General features: G+C 39.1%; 1 protein-coding gene across 5 annotated transcripts in view; it reads right to left on the minus strand.

Moving 5' to 3' along the window:
- Positions 1 to 13124, minus strand: part of gria2.S (glutamate receptor, ionotropic, AMPA 2 S homeolog) — a 112900-nt gene extending 99776 nt beyond the window's left edge. For 3 of the 5 annotated variants that reach the window (XM_041572452.1, XM_041572469.1, XM_041572461.1), the window contains exons 1-2: positions 12720 to 12947; positions 12326 to 12466 (exon numbers count right to left, since the gene is read on the minus strand). In XM_041572452.1, the coding sequence (XP_041428386.1) occupies positions 12326 to 12466; positions 12720 to 12804 (226 nt within the window). In that variant the 5' untranslated portion in view covers positions 12805 to 12947. 5 annotated transcript variants of the gene reach the window in all.
- Between the last annotated feature and the right edge of the window lie 2047 nt (positions 13125 to 15171).

Here is a 15171-nt window from a genome sequence, read left to right on the forward strand (position 1 = left end):
GGGTCGCATTTGGAATTCATGAGTGTTTTTTTTTAACTCACATGAATTTGATTCGAAATTCGAGGGGTAATTTGTTAAAAAATTGAATATGTAAAACTCAAAAACTAATTTTACCGACCCGAAAACTTGAATAGAATTCGGTTCCAATTCCGAAAAAAGTAGAATGTAAGGAAGGCTGCAAACATCTCCAAATTGATCACTGGACCTCTCCCATTGACTTATAAAGAAATTTGGCAGGTTTTAGGTGGCGAATAGTCAAATTTGAATTCTTAAAGGGCCAGTATATTATAAATCTTGAAAATCAAATTAAATTTTTTTTAAAAAAAACTCAAATACAGTTTGGATAATTCTCTAGTCAAATTTGACAGTTTTGACCATAAAAAAGTTTGAAAATTTGAATTAGAATTTTCAATTTGACCCTTAATAAATCTGCCCCTAAGGCTGTGGTTTAGCAAACATTAGCCTACGTCATTTTAAATATACTATATACTGTATATCAGGAGGAGATAAAAGGGGCACATTTCTGTAAGGAATAATAAAAATAAAATAAAAGATTAAAATCAATGATATTTTATGGTTTTCCCCTGAAAACGTGTAGGACAATTTAAATTTGAGGTTGAAGTTTTTCTCAATGAATTAGGAGATAACTTTTTCTTATCAAATTGAATCTGGCCCATAGTATAATTTTTGATTTTCATCTTTACCACACCCCATCTAACAAGAAATTGTTAGTTACTTGAATATTGATAAGGTGGATTTGTGCTACATATGTAATGATTGTCCAATTGGCTTTCTTTTCAGGGACAATTACATGTAGAGAAGAGGTGGCCAGCATGTAATTGTTGGTTGTTACAATATTGTCACAATAAGCAACTATCCATCACCATGTAGCTGCCAAGCCTGTCTTGCCTTTAAGACACATAAATGGGGCAGGACTATGGCACGAGTAGTTCTGGTTTCATTCCTGTCTTGATAACAGTAATCCATTTGACAGTAATGTCCATTTATAAGATGAGGCTGAACTCTATTTGAGTACGTTATATCTTATTTTGTATCTATTTCTTTTTGTTTTTTTTTTATTTTATTTGATTTGGGATTTATGAGCAACATTGGTAAAAAAAAAATGTTGTTTACAAACCTGAGCTAAAACAGCAGAGAAACTTTGTATAGAGATTGAAAGTTCCATGATATTCAGCACAAGGCAGCTGTAATTGACAGTTTACTCTTTCCCGAGGGGCTAAAAGTTTTGTGGATCTGCTCACTGAAGCCTAAATAACTGCAGTTGCCTAGAAGCTTTTCGGTTTCTTAATTTGGTGGTTAGAAAAAGCAATAAGCATGAAGCTCAGTATCAGAAAATCTTGGTCCCTACTGGTCCTCTGGCACACTTGGAATTAAAAAATGGAATGAACTTCCTGAAACTGCAGTAAGTTTATCCTTACGCTAATTTCATTTCCTTACATTAAGGAGAATTCAACTTGTAATTAATAAAAAACCCTCCCCCCCTACCCTGGGTAGACCCGCCTCCCTCCTCCCCCTGCCTACCTCCCCCCCTCCCCCCGGGCAAATGCCCCTAATTTTTTACTCACCCCTCGCAGCAGATTCAGGCCTCGGAGTTCACGGCAGCCATCTTGTTCTTCTCCAGTAATCTTCGTTTATTGATGGCATTTTTTCAGAAATTTTCGGGACTTTCGGTGCATGCGCAGTGGTTCGGGACTGGAAATTTACACCAACTGCGCATGCACTGAAACTTCCGAAAAAGACCGAAGAAAGAAGATGGCACCCATGAAATCCCAATAAGGTGCTTGTTTTCAGGACACCAGTAAATGCTACCTGCTGATTGGTTGGTATGGGATATTAGGGTTAGCCTCAAGGTTTTTTCTAACCTCTTTATTTATGGTCTATGCTTGTTTCCTCTTGTAAAAAAATGGAACTGAAACAAGGGTGTTTATTGTGAATACCAAGGTAGTTAAGAGACATACATACATAATAATACCAGTCAGAATTTTTGCACATATATTAAAAAAAACAATATCTCAAAAAGGGTTTTTGGATGCATGTGGGTATAGGGAAAATCACAGCTACGTATATGAAGAACTTGTAGTGTGAGTGGCAACCAGAGATTCAGCTGTGAATACATGTGGGTCAGGGTTAAACATCTTAGTAAGACCATTCTGCTCTCTCACTTTATTAAAAGAAGGTCATGTAAGTGCTGATAGAAGTGCCTCTTTGTTCTTCACAAGTCATCTGTCATTAACACTGTTTACTGGTGGTGTGGACTGCTGATGCAACCAATTAGGAAAGTCTTATTAATAGGCCAATTATTATCATTGCAGAAAATGCAAGGGACTAACATTATAAAGTGATACTGTATATTGTTTGCACATAACAGTACAATATGTAATTATGGGCACATAACATTACACTACGTATTTATTGGAATTATTCATTTTATATTTGCAAATAAGCAATTTTTGTGTATGTTTATTGTAAAGATTTATTTTTGTTTGTTCCTTTAGTTATCTTGGAAACAGCTGTTCTTTTATTGCTCTGCCTTGTTTTTACATGTATATTTGTTATATAATATACATAGTTGAAATATTAGCTATTTCCTGTTTATAATATACAAGAGAAAATAAACGAAGTACCAAAGGCAACAATAGAATGAAAACCCTGTGTATTAGAAGTAATAATGCACCTCTGCTACAAAGTATAAAGATAATAGTTTATTGACTTGTAAAAATGCATTCAATCTGTGATCTTGTGTGTTAACATAATAATTTAAAGTGAGAGTGTGTTATAGGAGCACAAGTTTTTCTGGCACAGTAAATGTCTCCTCCAGACAGTCATAGTTACATAAATTTGCCAGAAAGGCTGCTATCTATCTATCTATCAATCTATCTATCTGTCTATCCTAAAAGCTGAACTTAACTTCATTTGAATTGCTATACCTTAAAGGTGAATAAAAGTTAGACAAGTAGTTTTTTGCTAATAGGTTAGGCCTCCTTATGGTATCCTGAAACATTATATTCTTTTGCATGAAATCTTTAGAATAACAGACTACAGTGCATTGAATTTAATCTCCACTATCCAATAACATGGCCACCATTTGGCTTTTCATCCTGTGTGTAAAGTATTGTGCACATTTGCTCTTTGCTTTGCTAGCCCACATCACACGTGTCAGGGAGTTCCAGAATACAAGGAAGTGACCCGCACCAGAGGAAACTAAGAATGGACAAGGTGTGGCCAAGATTTTGGATTATGCTAAAGAGCATATTCTTGCCTGGGCCATCTAAAAAATTTAACAACTGAAGTGCGGCAATGTCACCCAGCACTAAAGGCAGAATTAATAGAATCCAGGGATTGATTACAAGCAACATGAAATAGAGCAGCATAGTAATGCATTTTACTTGACCTTTACCTTTTATTGTCCTTTAAAGGAGAACTAAACCCTAAAAATGTATAGGGTTAAAAGTTCCATGTTTTATATACTGAACTTATTGCACCAGCCTTAATTTTCAGCTTCTCAATAGCAGCAATGATCCAGGACTTCAAACTTGTCACAGGGGGTCACCATCTTGGAAAGTGTCTGTGACACTCACATGCTCAGTGGGCTCTGAGCAGCTGTTGAGAAGCTAAGCTTAGGGCTCGTCACTAATTACCAAGCACAAAATGATGTTTGTCTGTAATATAAGCTGATGCTACAGGGCTGATTATTAAATTCTGATGCTAATTGCACTGGTTTCTGTGCTGCCATGTAGTAATTATCCATATTAATTACTAATCAGCCTTATACTGTGACATTTATAGTCTATGTGGACTGTATATTACATGTATATAGTCGATCCCTAAGCTCAGTAACTGACAGCAGCACAGAGCATGTGCAGTGAATCTGCAGAAAAAAAGATGGGGAGCTACTGGGGCATCTTTGGAGACACAGATCTTTACTGTAAAAGAGCTGTGGTTGCCTTGGGCTGGTACAGAAGCACAAAACATAATGTACAGCATTTCTAGCCTACTTTTTTAAGTTTAACATTCCTTGTCCTTTAAGTCAGCTAAAAATCATACGAATATTAAATAAACCCGGATTTGTTTTGCCTTCAATATCGAATCATGCAGCTTTGTTACCATCAAGTACAAGGTACAATAATTTTATAATTATAGAAAAAAAGAAAATAATTTATAAAAACTAATTATTTGCTTACGATTGACTCTTTGGATGATGGCCTTACTGTAATTTGGAGTTTTGTGCATAATGGGTTTTTAGATAAGGGTTCCCATACATTATATAGGTTAATATACAGGCAGAAGCTGAGCCTTTTTTGGGCACTCTCAATGGCCAAATGTTACAATGCAAAGATATTGCTGCAGAGACTGCCCTAGGAAATAACTGGCTACTGGACGACAAGTAGTAAATGAGAAACAAAACATTTGCTATTTGAATGAAAACTGAGTTATGCATTTATATAATTTTCTCTCTCTATATATATATATATATATATATATATATATATATATATATATATATATATATATATATATATATAGTTAAAATTAAAAAATTATATTATAAGTATTACAAATAAAACAAGAAGAAAAAATAAACAAATTTAAGGGGTAAACATTATTTTTTATTTAAAAAAAAGGGTCTGACATTATCTATCGCCATAAAGCTTTACAGCTTAATTTGTGATTCCAACTAAAACTAAATGTCTCACTCAGAACAGAGCATGTAAATGTATTGCTCTGAATCTAAAAAGAGGTTTCTATCATTCTTCGATACCAAATCAAGAACAGAAAGGTGTAGGAGAAATGAGAATGATCCAAGCCGGGCACTTGGTACAGGGAAATCATTGTAGTGTGTGATGACTGGTCTGGAGACACTGAATTAAAATTAAAAATGGTCTGTTCTGAATTTAAATAATCGTAATATATCCATTGTGTATTTCAAATGTAGCATCCATGTTCCCAGTCTGAATTCAACCATGTTGTACTTATTTTAGATTAATGAGACAGTTGCAGTATTATAAACCATGCAAGGTTAAATTGTTTCTTCTTTAAAAAAATTCACAAGTTTTCTGCATAAAAGAAGGCTGTTCAAAAACATGAATCAACATGAAACTGTTTCTAATTAAAAAGTGGAAACACATTTTGTGTTTAAATCAAAAGCAGCCATAAATTAGAAAAAATCCTACAAGTACTCAATAAACATTACATTGAAATAATAAATGGTAACTTGCAGGTTACCTTTCCACTTAATATATGAAAGTTCACTGGTCTTTTTTTTTTAAATAAAGTGACAGTGCAGATTATACAACATATGTTACATTATTCCACGTGTTGAACTCACTGAAATGTAAGTGGAAGGCAGATTGGCATAGCTAATCCTTTTAGAGCTGATCTCATAATACAGGTATTGCAACTGCAGATACTGAAGCTATTGGTGAAAAGCAGCCCAACAACTTCTATAGCCAAATATACTGTAGGGTTATATTGATTATACAGTATTGGTGAGATTATATCATACAGTAAAGTTAATGGTGGGCTTGGCTTTGCCATTTTTGGCTCCATTAACCTACTGATCCAGCTTTGGCAGTGCATCTGGGGGGAAAATGTGCATATGTATATTTAAAACTATTAGAATGAAAGTTAAAAATCCCAGTTACAAATAGAGTAAAGCATAATAGTCTGCCTACTGATTTAGAAGCCAGCTACACCGATAGTCCCAACCAAAATCCTAATCCTGGTGCTATTTGCTCAACATAGTAATTGGCATAACATGTATCTTCTGTATCTTACAATGTAGCTGAAAATAAAGTTTCCTCTATATTATTCAAAAAAGTACATTGGGGCATTGGCTCGTTGACTCATGTTGTCAAAACAGAATCAGATGTACAAGAGCTCAAAGGGAGAGAATTTGAGTTTTGTATTTAAGAGGGACTGTGAGACAGATTTCAAGAGGTAATGGCAGTAATAAGAAGGGTTCAAGTGGGGATTGATTTGTAGAGGAATTTGAGGATTGAAGCGTTAGTAAGAGAGAATTGTTTCAGTGGGAATCATTCAAAGGAGTTATTCTGTTAGTGAGGTATGTAGAATGATATTTATAGAATAGAAAACAAACATTTTGGCTTTGATTTGTTGTGGATTTAGTGAGACATAAGTAATGTTATGCATAGGATTTCCTCCATTTACACTCTGCAGGTCATGTACAGAAGCATTGGAATGGTGAGTTCAGCCTGGGAAAGGAGTCGGCTGAAAGTGGCAGCAAGAGCAGAAAGATCAATAGTGCAAATATTCTAAACAAAGGCAGTGGGTGAAAACTTAGATGAAGAGGAAGACAATGAAACTAAAAGGTGACAAGATGATAGAGGGATGGTCAGATCAAGAAAGCATCCATCCTAATGGGTATCTATTTTGTCTACTGTTGGAGTTCAAATAAGTATTATTTTGAGGTGTCATCAATGTGCAGTTTATATTGCCTAGGAAGAATGAAGGGTTGTCAATGCACAGGAACAAAGATGTGTAGGAATAAATGGCAGAGAGGAAGATATCAGTGGGTGTGTCAGTAAATAATGGTTAAGCATGAAGAAAAAGGACAGAAGAGTTGCCTTACACACACTTTAAAAGAAGGGAACAAGAAAGATGGACAGATTTGTGTTGTGTAAATCATAACACAGGTTAACATCAAATAAAAGACAGTTACTGTTCAAAAGTCTGGAAAATAAGAAATGTTCTCTCAAAATGTTGTTGTTGTTATTCTTTGAGAGTAAATATGTTTCAAGATGTTTTTCCTATAAGGCATAAAATAATCATTATATTGGGTAATGATATGAACATTAGATATAATAGAATAAACCATCTGTAAGACATTAAAGTATGAGTGCTAAATATATTGCTAGGACTGGAAGTAATAACAATCCCACACAACAGTTCTAGACTGGATTTATAATCCATGAAGCTTGTTTACCCCAATGGCTACAAAGCAAAAAAGATAAATAACAAGTTGGGTTACTTTACATATTGCATTTTTTTTGTACATATCTCAAGTGTTCTCAATTAATCTGCCAACATTTCACCAGAAAGAGCAGCATCGCCATGGCATCCTACTTGAATGGAACATGTTTTGATACCACATTAATTACATAACCTCTAAATGCACCCTGTCATTAGAATGGGTGCTACGCTCACATGCTGCTTCTACAGACAAACACAGGGGGAAAGGAACTCTTTATAGCAAAAGAGTAAAAAACCTTCACCTGCAGCAGAGCACTATGGAGATTACATTTGCAGCTGCAGGTGTCTACAAATATTACTGTCATTGATGTTTACATTACACCTTAGAGACAAAATTTCATACTCAGTGTTCAAGAAGAAGGAACTTCCGGCACCTATGGTGGGCAAACGCTACAATAACACTTCATCAGATACATTACTGGGGCAAAATTCAGTGACTCGCACTCAAACATTAGGATAACAATTTGCTGCTGTGGACGTCCACTAAAGCATTAACTAACTTGCCCTCCGCACACCCCATAATATTTCTCGGGATCCACACATGTCTTCAAGTAAATACTGAATAAGTCAGTTGAGCCCACTTATATTGAAAATATTACTAGGTGTTCATCACTATAAACTGGATTCCATGACATTAGTCATATAAGATTTCTGATTAAAAACATTGTTCCAACCATAGTGTGTCTATATGGTCTAGGGATGCACCGAATCCAGAATCCTTCTGCCTGGCCGAACCAAATCTGAATCTTAATTTGCATATGCAGATTAGGGGCGGGGAGGGAATTTGTGTGACTTTTCGTCACAAAACAAGGAAGTAAAACATGTTTTCCCCTTCCCACCCCTAATTTACATATGCAAATTAGGATTCGATTTGGTTCGGTATTCGGCCGAATCTTTTGTGAAGAATTCGGGGGTTTGGCTGAATCCAAAATAGTGGATTCGGTGCATCCCTACTATGGCCACATGAGTCAGATACCAGTTGTATCCTAATCACTTTACATCATTTTTACACGCTGCCAGAACTGGACAAACCCTGTAATCTAGTCGGTTGGTGTAGGTTACCTGACATTGTGCAAACTTTGAAACTTTTAGAATCTAGTACATGAAATAACTTAGGCAGAAATATTTTTTTTTTTTTCCTTTTTTCGTGCTTTAGCTTTGATTTTAGATTTCTTTTTCTATTTTGCCCCATCCACTTAAAATTGGTACTATATTCTTAATACTCTTTCTCCTTAGGCCTTCTCATATATATTTCCATCTATTACATAAACTACTGCCTCTTAGCTCTGATAAAAAAAGAAATCATAATCACAATATATACAGGCCCAGATTTGTAGAGAGGCCACCAAGGCCCGGGCCTAGGACGGCAGAATTTTAGGGGGCGGCATGCTGCCCAACCACACCCACATTGGTTCAGAAACACTGGGGATGCATGGGAGATATGAAAGTTTTTTACATTTCCTGTGCACCAAACCCCATTACTCTGGTCCAGATGAAAATTTGAGCAAATAAAGGGGAGGGGACTGGGGCGATAAAATAAAGCGGGCCTAGGGGTGCCAGCTATGTAAATCCAGCCTAGAATATATAGCTAGAGATAGGGATGCCACCCATGTGGTTTTGAACTGGAAATCTCAAGAAGCTGTCCATTCAAACAATTTAAAACATTGAGAAAACTGGACATACATACAGTCAGTTGCGTGAAAGTGGTTCAATTACCCCATCATTAACATTATTGTGCCTGCCTCTGATGTCATCATGCCCATCCCAACATCACTGCCCCTCCCCCAATGCTATCTGCCCTGCCCCTTTGTTCTGGTTCTGGAGGAAAAGGTGGCAACTCCAAATACACTGCTTTTGTACCATGCTAACAATGACATTTAATGAATTTAATGAATGTTCCTTAAAATAGATATATTGGACAAATGGGACAGTATTGAGAAAGGCTGATGGGCGTATAAAAGGCATGTGCTTGAAGAAGCAGTAAACAAATAGTAATTTAGTGACAGAATTTTGATAATGTTTTCTCCCCATTTGCTTTTTTAAAAAAAAACAAACTTAGGACTAAAAAAAAGATTGTATCTGTATCTAACTTTGCCATAATAGTATAAACTGCTTTCAAACTCTGATTTCCTCTTCACTTTGTGTAGTAAAACAAAAATATCAGAGCATTTGGTTTTTTTTTTTAAAATGGGGTCAGTGACCCACATTTGTAAACTGTAAAGTCAGAAGAAAAAGGCAAATAATTTTAAAAAATACATTAAAAAAAAAAAAAACAGTTGAGAAGTTGCTTGGAATGGGCCATTCTATAACATACCAACAGTTAACTTAAAGAAGAACTACCCCTTTAAGAAAATATTCCACATTTTCCATTTGATATGAAATGTACATTGCATTTATTAATATAACATTGCTTAAATAAAAAGAGTACTTTAAGACATGATCCTGCAGTACAGTCCACAAAATAAATTTGGCAAGCGAAATGTAAAAATGTAACAGTGACATTGACAACAACCAGTAAACACATAAGGAACATAATTAAAGTCTACAAGATGCCACAGCACAAGTTGACAGAGAGACCCTCGAGTGTCATGGCTGAACTGCCTTCATTTCCGGTTTACTGCAGCTGCGCACTAGAACGATCAGCACAAACGGCAGAGGGGTCCGATAACAAGCTGTATTAGGTATATCACATTTGGCCCTGTGGGGGGGGGGACTCAAGCAACATGATTACACAGTCACAGCTGATTAGGGGACTAAAGTTTCATCCAGCAGCCGCTCAACCACCAAACTGGGGTTGGGTTGGACAACGGCAAAGACTAACACGGCTAGAGAGTTGCCTCGGTATTTAGCGAATGAGCCTTCCCATCTCCCTCCCCCATTGGTTCCGCCGAGCTGCTGGTTGGAAATGAGGGAGGTTGGGAGATGAGCTTGTGAATCAGCAGCCGCTTGTCATAATGTGCTGCAGAAGCAAAAGAGCCGGGGCACCTAAAACAATGGTATAAGCAGCTCAGGCATGTGTTGGTATGCAAGGGCGCCCATTTATTTGCCACCTGCTGGCACCTCCTTTTCCTGACACCCGCCCGTACCCTTCTCTGTAGCTCCCTGCTGGATCCTGCCATCAGCTGCTCGGCCTGATACTACGTGCCATGGGGAAATGTGGCGTGACACACTAGTGAGATCACTTGGCCTATTTGTGCCCTGCTCCTCGTTACATACAATTGACTCCAGCTCCCAAATCCTATTCAATTAATATTCCTACCTCATCTGGGGCAGGGAATATGCCTGATATTGTCTGTAAAACCGTTGGAGCTCCCCTGGCTCATCAGCAAATCTACTGGTACAAGGAAACACAATGCAAATTAAAAATCTCCCATCTGATCAATTGAAGGCTGTCTATATGCAGATCCTGGCTGAGTGTGGCAGATGCCAATGCCATTAACCTCAGCAGGTCCAGACTGAGAATTAAAATAGGCCCTGGCATTTCAGGTACACAGAGGCCCAATCAGCCCACAGAGAGGCCCAACAGCCCCCACCAGCCCACTAAATACTGACTTTCTATGGCACTTTATAGCAGCCCCTCTGGCATTTGTCAGAACCAACAGATTGCCAGTCCGTGCCTGACCCCCAGAACCTACAAGGTGCCCACATGTAAGTCTATATGAAATGTTCTGCAGCTTTAGGAAATTAATTTGAAATCAATGTGATTATCTGGCCAGGCAAATCAATGGCAAGCTTTCCACAAGCAGCTATAAATAGGGCAGTTTATGTGGCCTGTGCCTTCCATAGGTTCCAACAAGCAGCCACACACTGATTTTTTTTTTTTTATTGTAGTTTTCCCTTTGCCGAGAGAATCCTTAACTGAGCAGCCGCCTGTCTGTATAACTGTAGCGTAACTGAGCTTTCCTAGCGGATCACTTGCACATTATTCCTTTCATTTACATGTGAATGCATTGGTTTGTGTGTGCGTGTGTGCTGGTCAATGGGGGAGGGTGAGTCGAATGTGCAGTCTAATATGGAGATATGGCACTGGATAAAATGGCTGATCATCCCTCATTCTGCCTCTGTTCATATTTCCATTTGATGCCCCCAGCCTGTGCACTTCCAATGTCTCTCCCCTTACAACTTCATGGACACACATTGGCATGGGGACTAGATATAAGGTTTTAAGTTAAAGAACATTGTTTTATTAAAGTGGTGGTTCACCTTTAAGATAACTTTTATTATCTTATAGAACGGCCAATTCTAAGCAACTTTTCAATTGTTTTTTATTATTTATAGTTTTATAGTTATTTGCCTTTTTCTTCTGACTTCTTTGCAGCTTTCAAATGCGTGTCTGCTGACTACCTTCTAAAAAAACAAATGCTCTGTAAGGCTACTAATGTATTGTTACTTATTATTACTGATCCTTCTATTCAGGCCCTCTGTTATTCATGTTCCAGTGTCTTATTCAAATCAGTGCATGGTTGCTAGGGTCATTTGGACCCTAGTTACCAGATTGTTTAAGATGCAGATTGAAGAGCTGCAGAATAAAAAGCGAAATAACTCAAAAACCTTCAATAATAAAAAATGAAAAGCAATTGTCTCAGAATATCACTCTCTACAACCGAATCCGAATCCTAATTTGCTTATGCAAATTAGCGGGGAGGAAAATTGCGTGACTTTTTTGTCACAAAACAAGGAAGTAAAAAATGTTTTCCCCTTCCCACCCCTAATTTGCATATGCAAATTAAGGATTCGGATTCGGTTCGGTATTCGGCCGAATCTTTCGCAAAGGATTTGGGGGTTCGGCCAAATCCAAAATAGTGGATTCGGTGCATCCCTAGTTGATCCCAATGTTATTAATAGGGAAAAAGATAAATATATAGGAAGGCTGGTATTTTTTTCCAGAAAAGCTGGCAACCCTATGTACTTTATGTGGTATTGCATTTGGTAGATAAGCAGAGTGAGGGTAGGCTTCTCTAAAGGTGTGCGTTTTATGAGATCTTTTGAAAGCAGAAAGGTTGGGAGAAAGTCGGACAGACCGTAGGAGAGAATTCCAGAGGAGGGGTGCAGCCCCTCCTGGGTACTGGGCAGAGGGGGTATAAAACAATGGCATGGTCTTGTGCTGGAATGCAATAGTGCCCTAGTTATCCTTGGCACCACCATCATGCCATTAACACTATAGAGATTCAGCAGCAGAACATGAGCTGCTGCAGCCCCAACTGGCTGATTATATTCTGTAAATTGCTAAAAAAAAAAAAAAAAAAACCTTCAGATCACTGTAAATACATTAGTTATTGCCAAATAAAAGTAAAATGAATATCAATTTACTTACAAGCATTGGTGACGGCGAAGCTGTTCGCTACCTCCAGATTATCGATATGAGGCGTCAGCCTGAACTCTGAAGTGGAATACAGAAGCATCCCTACCCGAAATGCACTGTATTCCTGATCTGCACCCCTTGGAAACAACCCTCCTGCAGAGAGATGGCACAGAAGAAGAAGAAGAGCGCAGTGTAAGCGAATGCATGGAAGCACATCAGCAATATTCAATATATAAAGGCCAGCAGCAGAAATTAGGGTTCCACTCTCGTATATCCGGAAAACCCAACGTTGCCCCCTAAAGATACGCTGCAAAAACATTGCGATCACTGTATGCGTCTGTCTGCTGTCGCAAAGCTACACTTTGGCTGATCAGGAACGATTTGTTTTTCCTATTGAGACACTTACCTATCTGTATGCTGGAATAGACTCCAGTAATCAGCCCCCAAAGAACAGCAACCAGGGAGACAGAAACAGGCATAATCTTTGGCATTTCCAGGAAAACAGATAATCCAGAAAATGGACGGTTCCTTTGGATGGAATCAGAGCAGCTGCATACTTCTCGGTGTCTGCCTAAATAAATGGGACTGGGGGGCGATGGGCTGCAGAAGCTCTGGTGGTGGCTCTCCGGGCTCCTGGAGTGAAAGGAATGGTTGGAGGCAACGCTGAGACGAGATGTGATGCTGCTGCCTCGGTATTGTTCATTCAGACAGTCATAAAGAGAGGCTGGCAGATGCAGACGGGGGCGAGCGATGGAGGGTGCGCGCAGATTCTCTTCCCCCTCCCTTCCAGTCTCACAGCGCCCACTATCCAGCACTGCTCACTGCACCGTGCGCTGCTGCTTCCACTGGAAACAACAGAGACTCCGCTTCCGCTTCAGCACCACGGACAGCGAACGGCGCTGGATCAGCCAATAGCTGCCCTGCTGCTGCTGCTGCAACGTTACCCAACTACTCACTGAAGCGCCCCTCAATCATCTTCCCCCGCGCTGCAAGAGCAATAGGTTCCTTCCTCCACGGGCCAGGATATTCAAGGAATGCAGATCAGGAATGCAATGCATTTCCAAAGGGAAAAAAAGAGTAGAAAGTAAAAAAAAAAAAAAAAGTATAAAAGATATCCTTAAAATCGTAGGTAACTGAGGTAGACAAAGATCTCGCGCGCCTGTCAAAGAAAAAGGCAGGCGAAATAAATGGGACGTGGTGGATAATTCTTCCTTTTATAGAAACCCAGGTCCAACTGCTAGCGTTTTGCTAAATTGCTAGTAATTACGTGACTTGAAAATGTTTTATTTGATTGGCTGCTTTTATGTGTGTGTGTTTTTTTTATACCCAAAATGGAAGTGCACTTTCCTAATGATTCTTATGTGGGAAACAGCTCGGGCGTTTTTGGACGGGATTATTGGAAGTGAAAACTGTGCGGAGGAATTTCATCAGCTGCTGACAACACTCTGACAGAGAGAAATACTGACAGCATTTAGGACTGAGTTTCCCCATAGCAAACCCCCTGTCACACCTTCTTCATATTATTACACCCAGATCCTGGCAATTACCACTGAATTAAATACTAATAGAAATACCATAATCTCATCATATAGACATTTCTTTAGAGAGACTCACCATGTGAATGAGGAGGCTCAGGTGCTCTGCCCCAAGCCTTCAGCATAAGGAAGCGGCATCACCGTATTGTTTTGTAGGGTAGGCAGGGCCGCCATCAGGGGGGGACAAGTGTCCCGGGCATGATGGAGGGCCCGGCAGTGCTGCAGTTGAAAGAGCCAGTCCCCCCTTACAGGAGCCCGAGCTGTGCGGCCGAAGTGCCGAAAAGCCAAACAGCCGAAGGAACCGAAGCCACGAAAACAGGCGAAGCCAAAGTCCCGAAGCGGTGAAAAGACCCGAAGTCACGAAAACAGCCGAAATTGAAGTCCTGAACTGGTGAAAAGACCCGAAGTCACGAAAGGAGGTTGAAGTTGAAGTCCTGAAACCTTGAGTTCAATTCTACTGAACACCAATTTGTGTTTTTTTTGTTTTTTTTAATCGCCTGGCCACCAATGTATTATATTACTATTCTATAGGCCCCTGCCACCTATGTTTGTTTTTTTTTTAAAAAATTTTTTGGGGCCCCAATTTTTTTTGTAACTTGGAAGGGGGGCCCTGGCACCAATTTTTTTTAACTTGTAAGGGGGGCTCTGGCAACAATGGTTTTTTAAAAAAACTTTTATGGGGGGCCCTGGTACCAATTTTTTTTTTAACTTATAAGGGGGCCCTGACCATCAATAGCTTTTTATAACTTGTGGGGGGGGTTACTTTTTTAGCGCTGATGTCTGTCTGGTCTTTCTATGTGGAGTGGGCGGGATATGGGGTGGGGCTTGGGCGCCAGTGTGGGCAGGCCCAGGCCCCAAAAATTTTGTTGTACGGGGCCCCATGATTTCTAGTGGCGGCCCTGAGGGTAGGCATTCAAAGAGCAGTCCTCCAGGCAGCAGTAGTAAAAAAAAAAAAACAGGTCTTTTTATTGAGGTACAAGCATAGATCACAGCCTTACGCGTTTTGTGTTCTCACAGCTCAGCCTATGATTTGTGTTGTGAGAACATGAAACGCTTGTACCTCAATAAAAAGACCTGTTTTTTTACTACTACTGCCTGGAGGACTGCTCTTTGAGTGCCTACCCTACAATACGTGATCGTGATGTCCGCTTCCTTATGGCTGAAGACTTGGGGCAGAGCACCCGGGCCTCCTCATTCACATGGTGAGTCTCTCTAAAGAAATGTCTATATGATGAGATTATGGCATTTCTATTAGTATTTAATTCAGTGGTAATTGCTAGTATCTGGGTGTAATAATATGATGAAGGTGTGATAGGGGGTTTG

The sequence above is a fragment of the Xenopus laevis genome, chromosome 1S (assembly GCF_017654675.1).
Source record: "Xenopus laevis strain J_2021 chromosome 1S, Xenopus_laevis_v10.1, whole genome shotgun sequence".
In the NCBI taxonomy this organism is placed as follows: Eukaryota; Metazoa; Chordata; class Amphibia; order Anura; family Pipidae; genus Xenopus; species Xenopus laevis.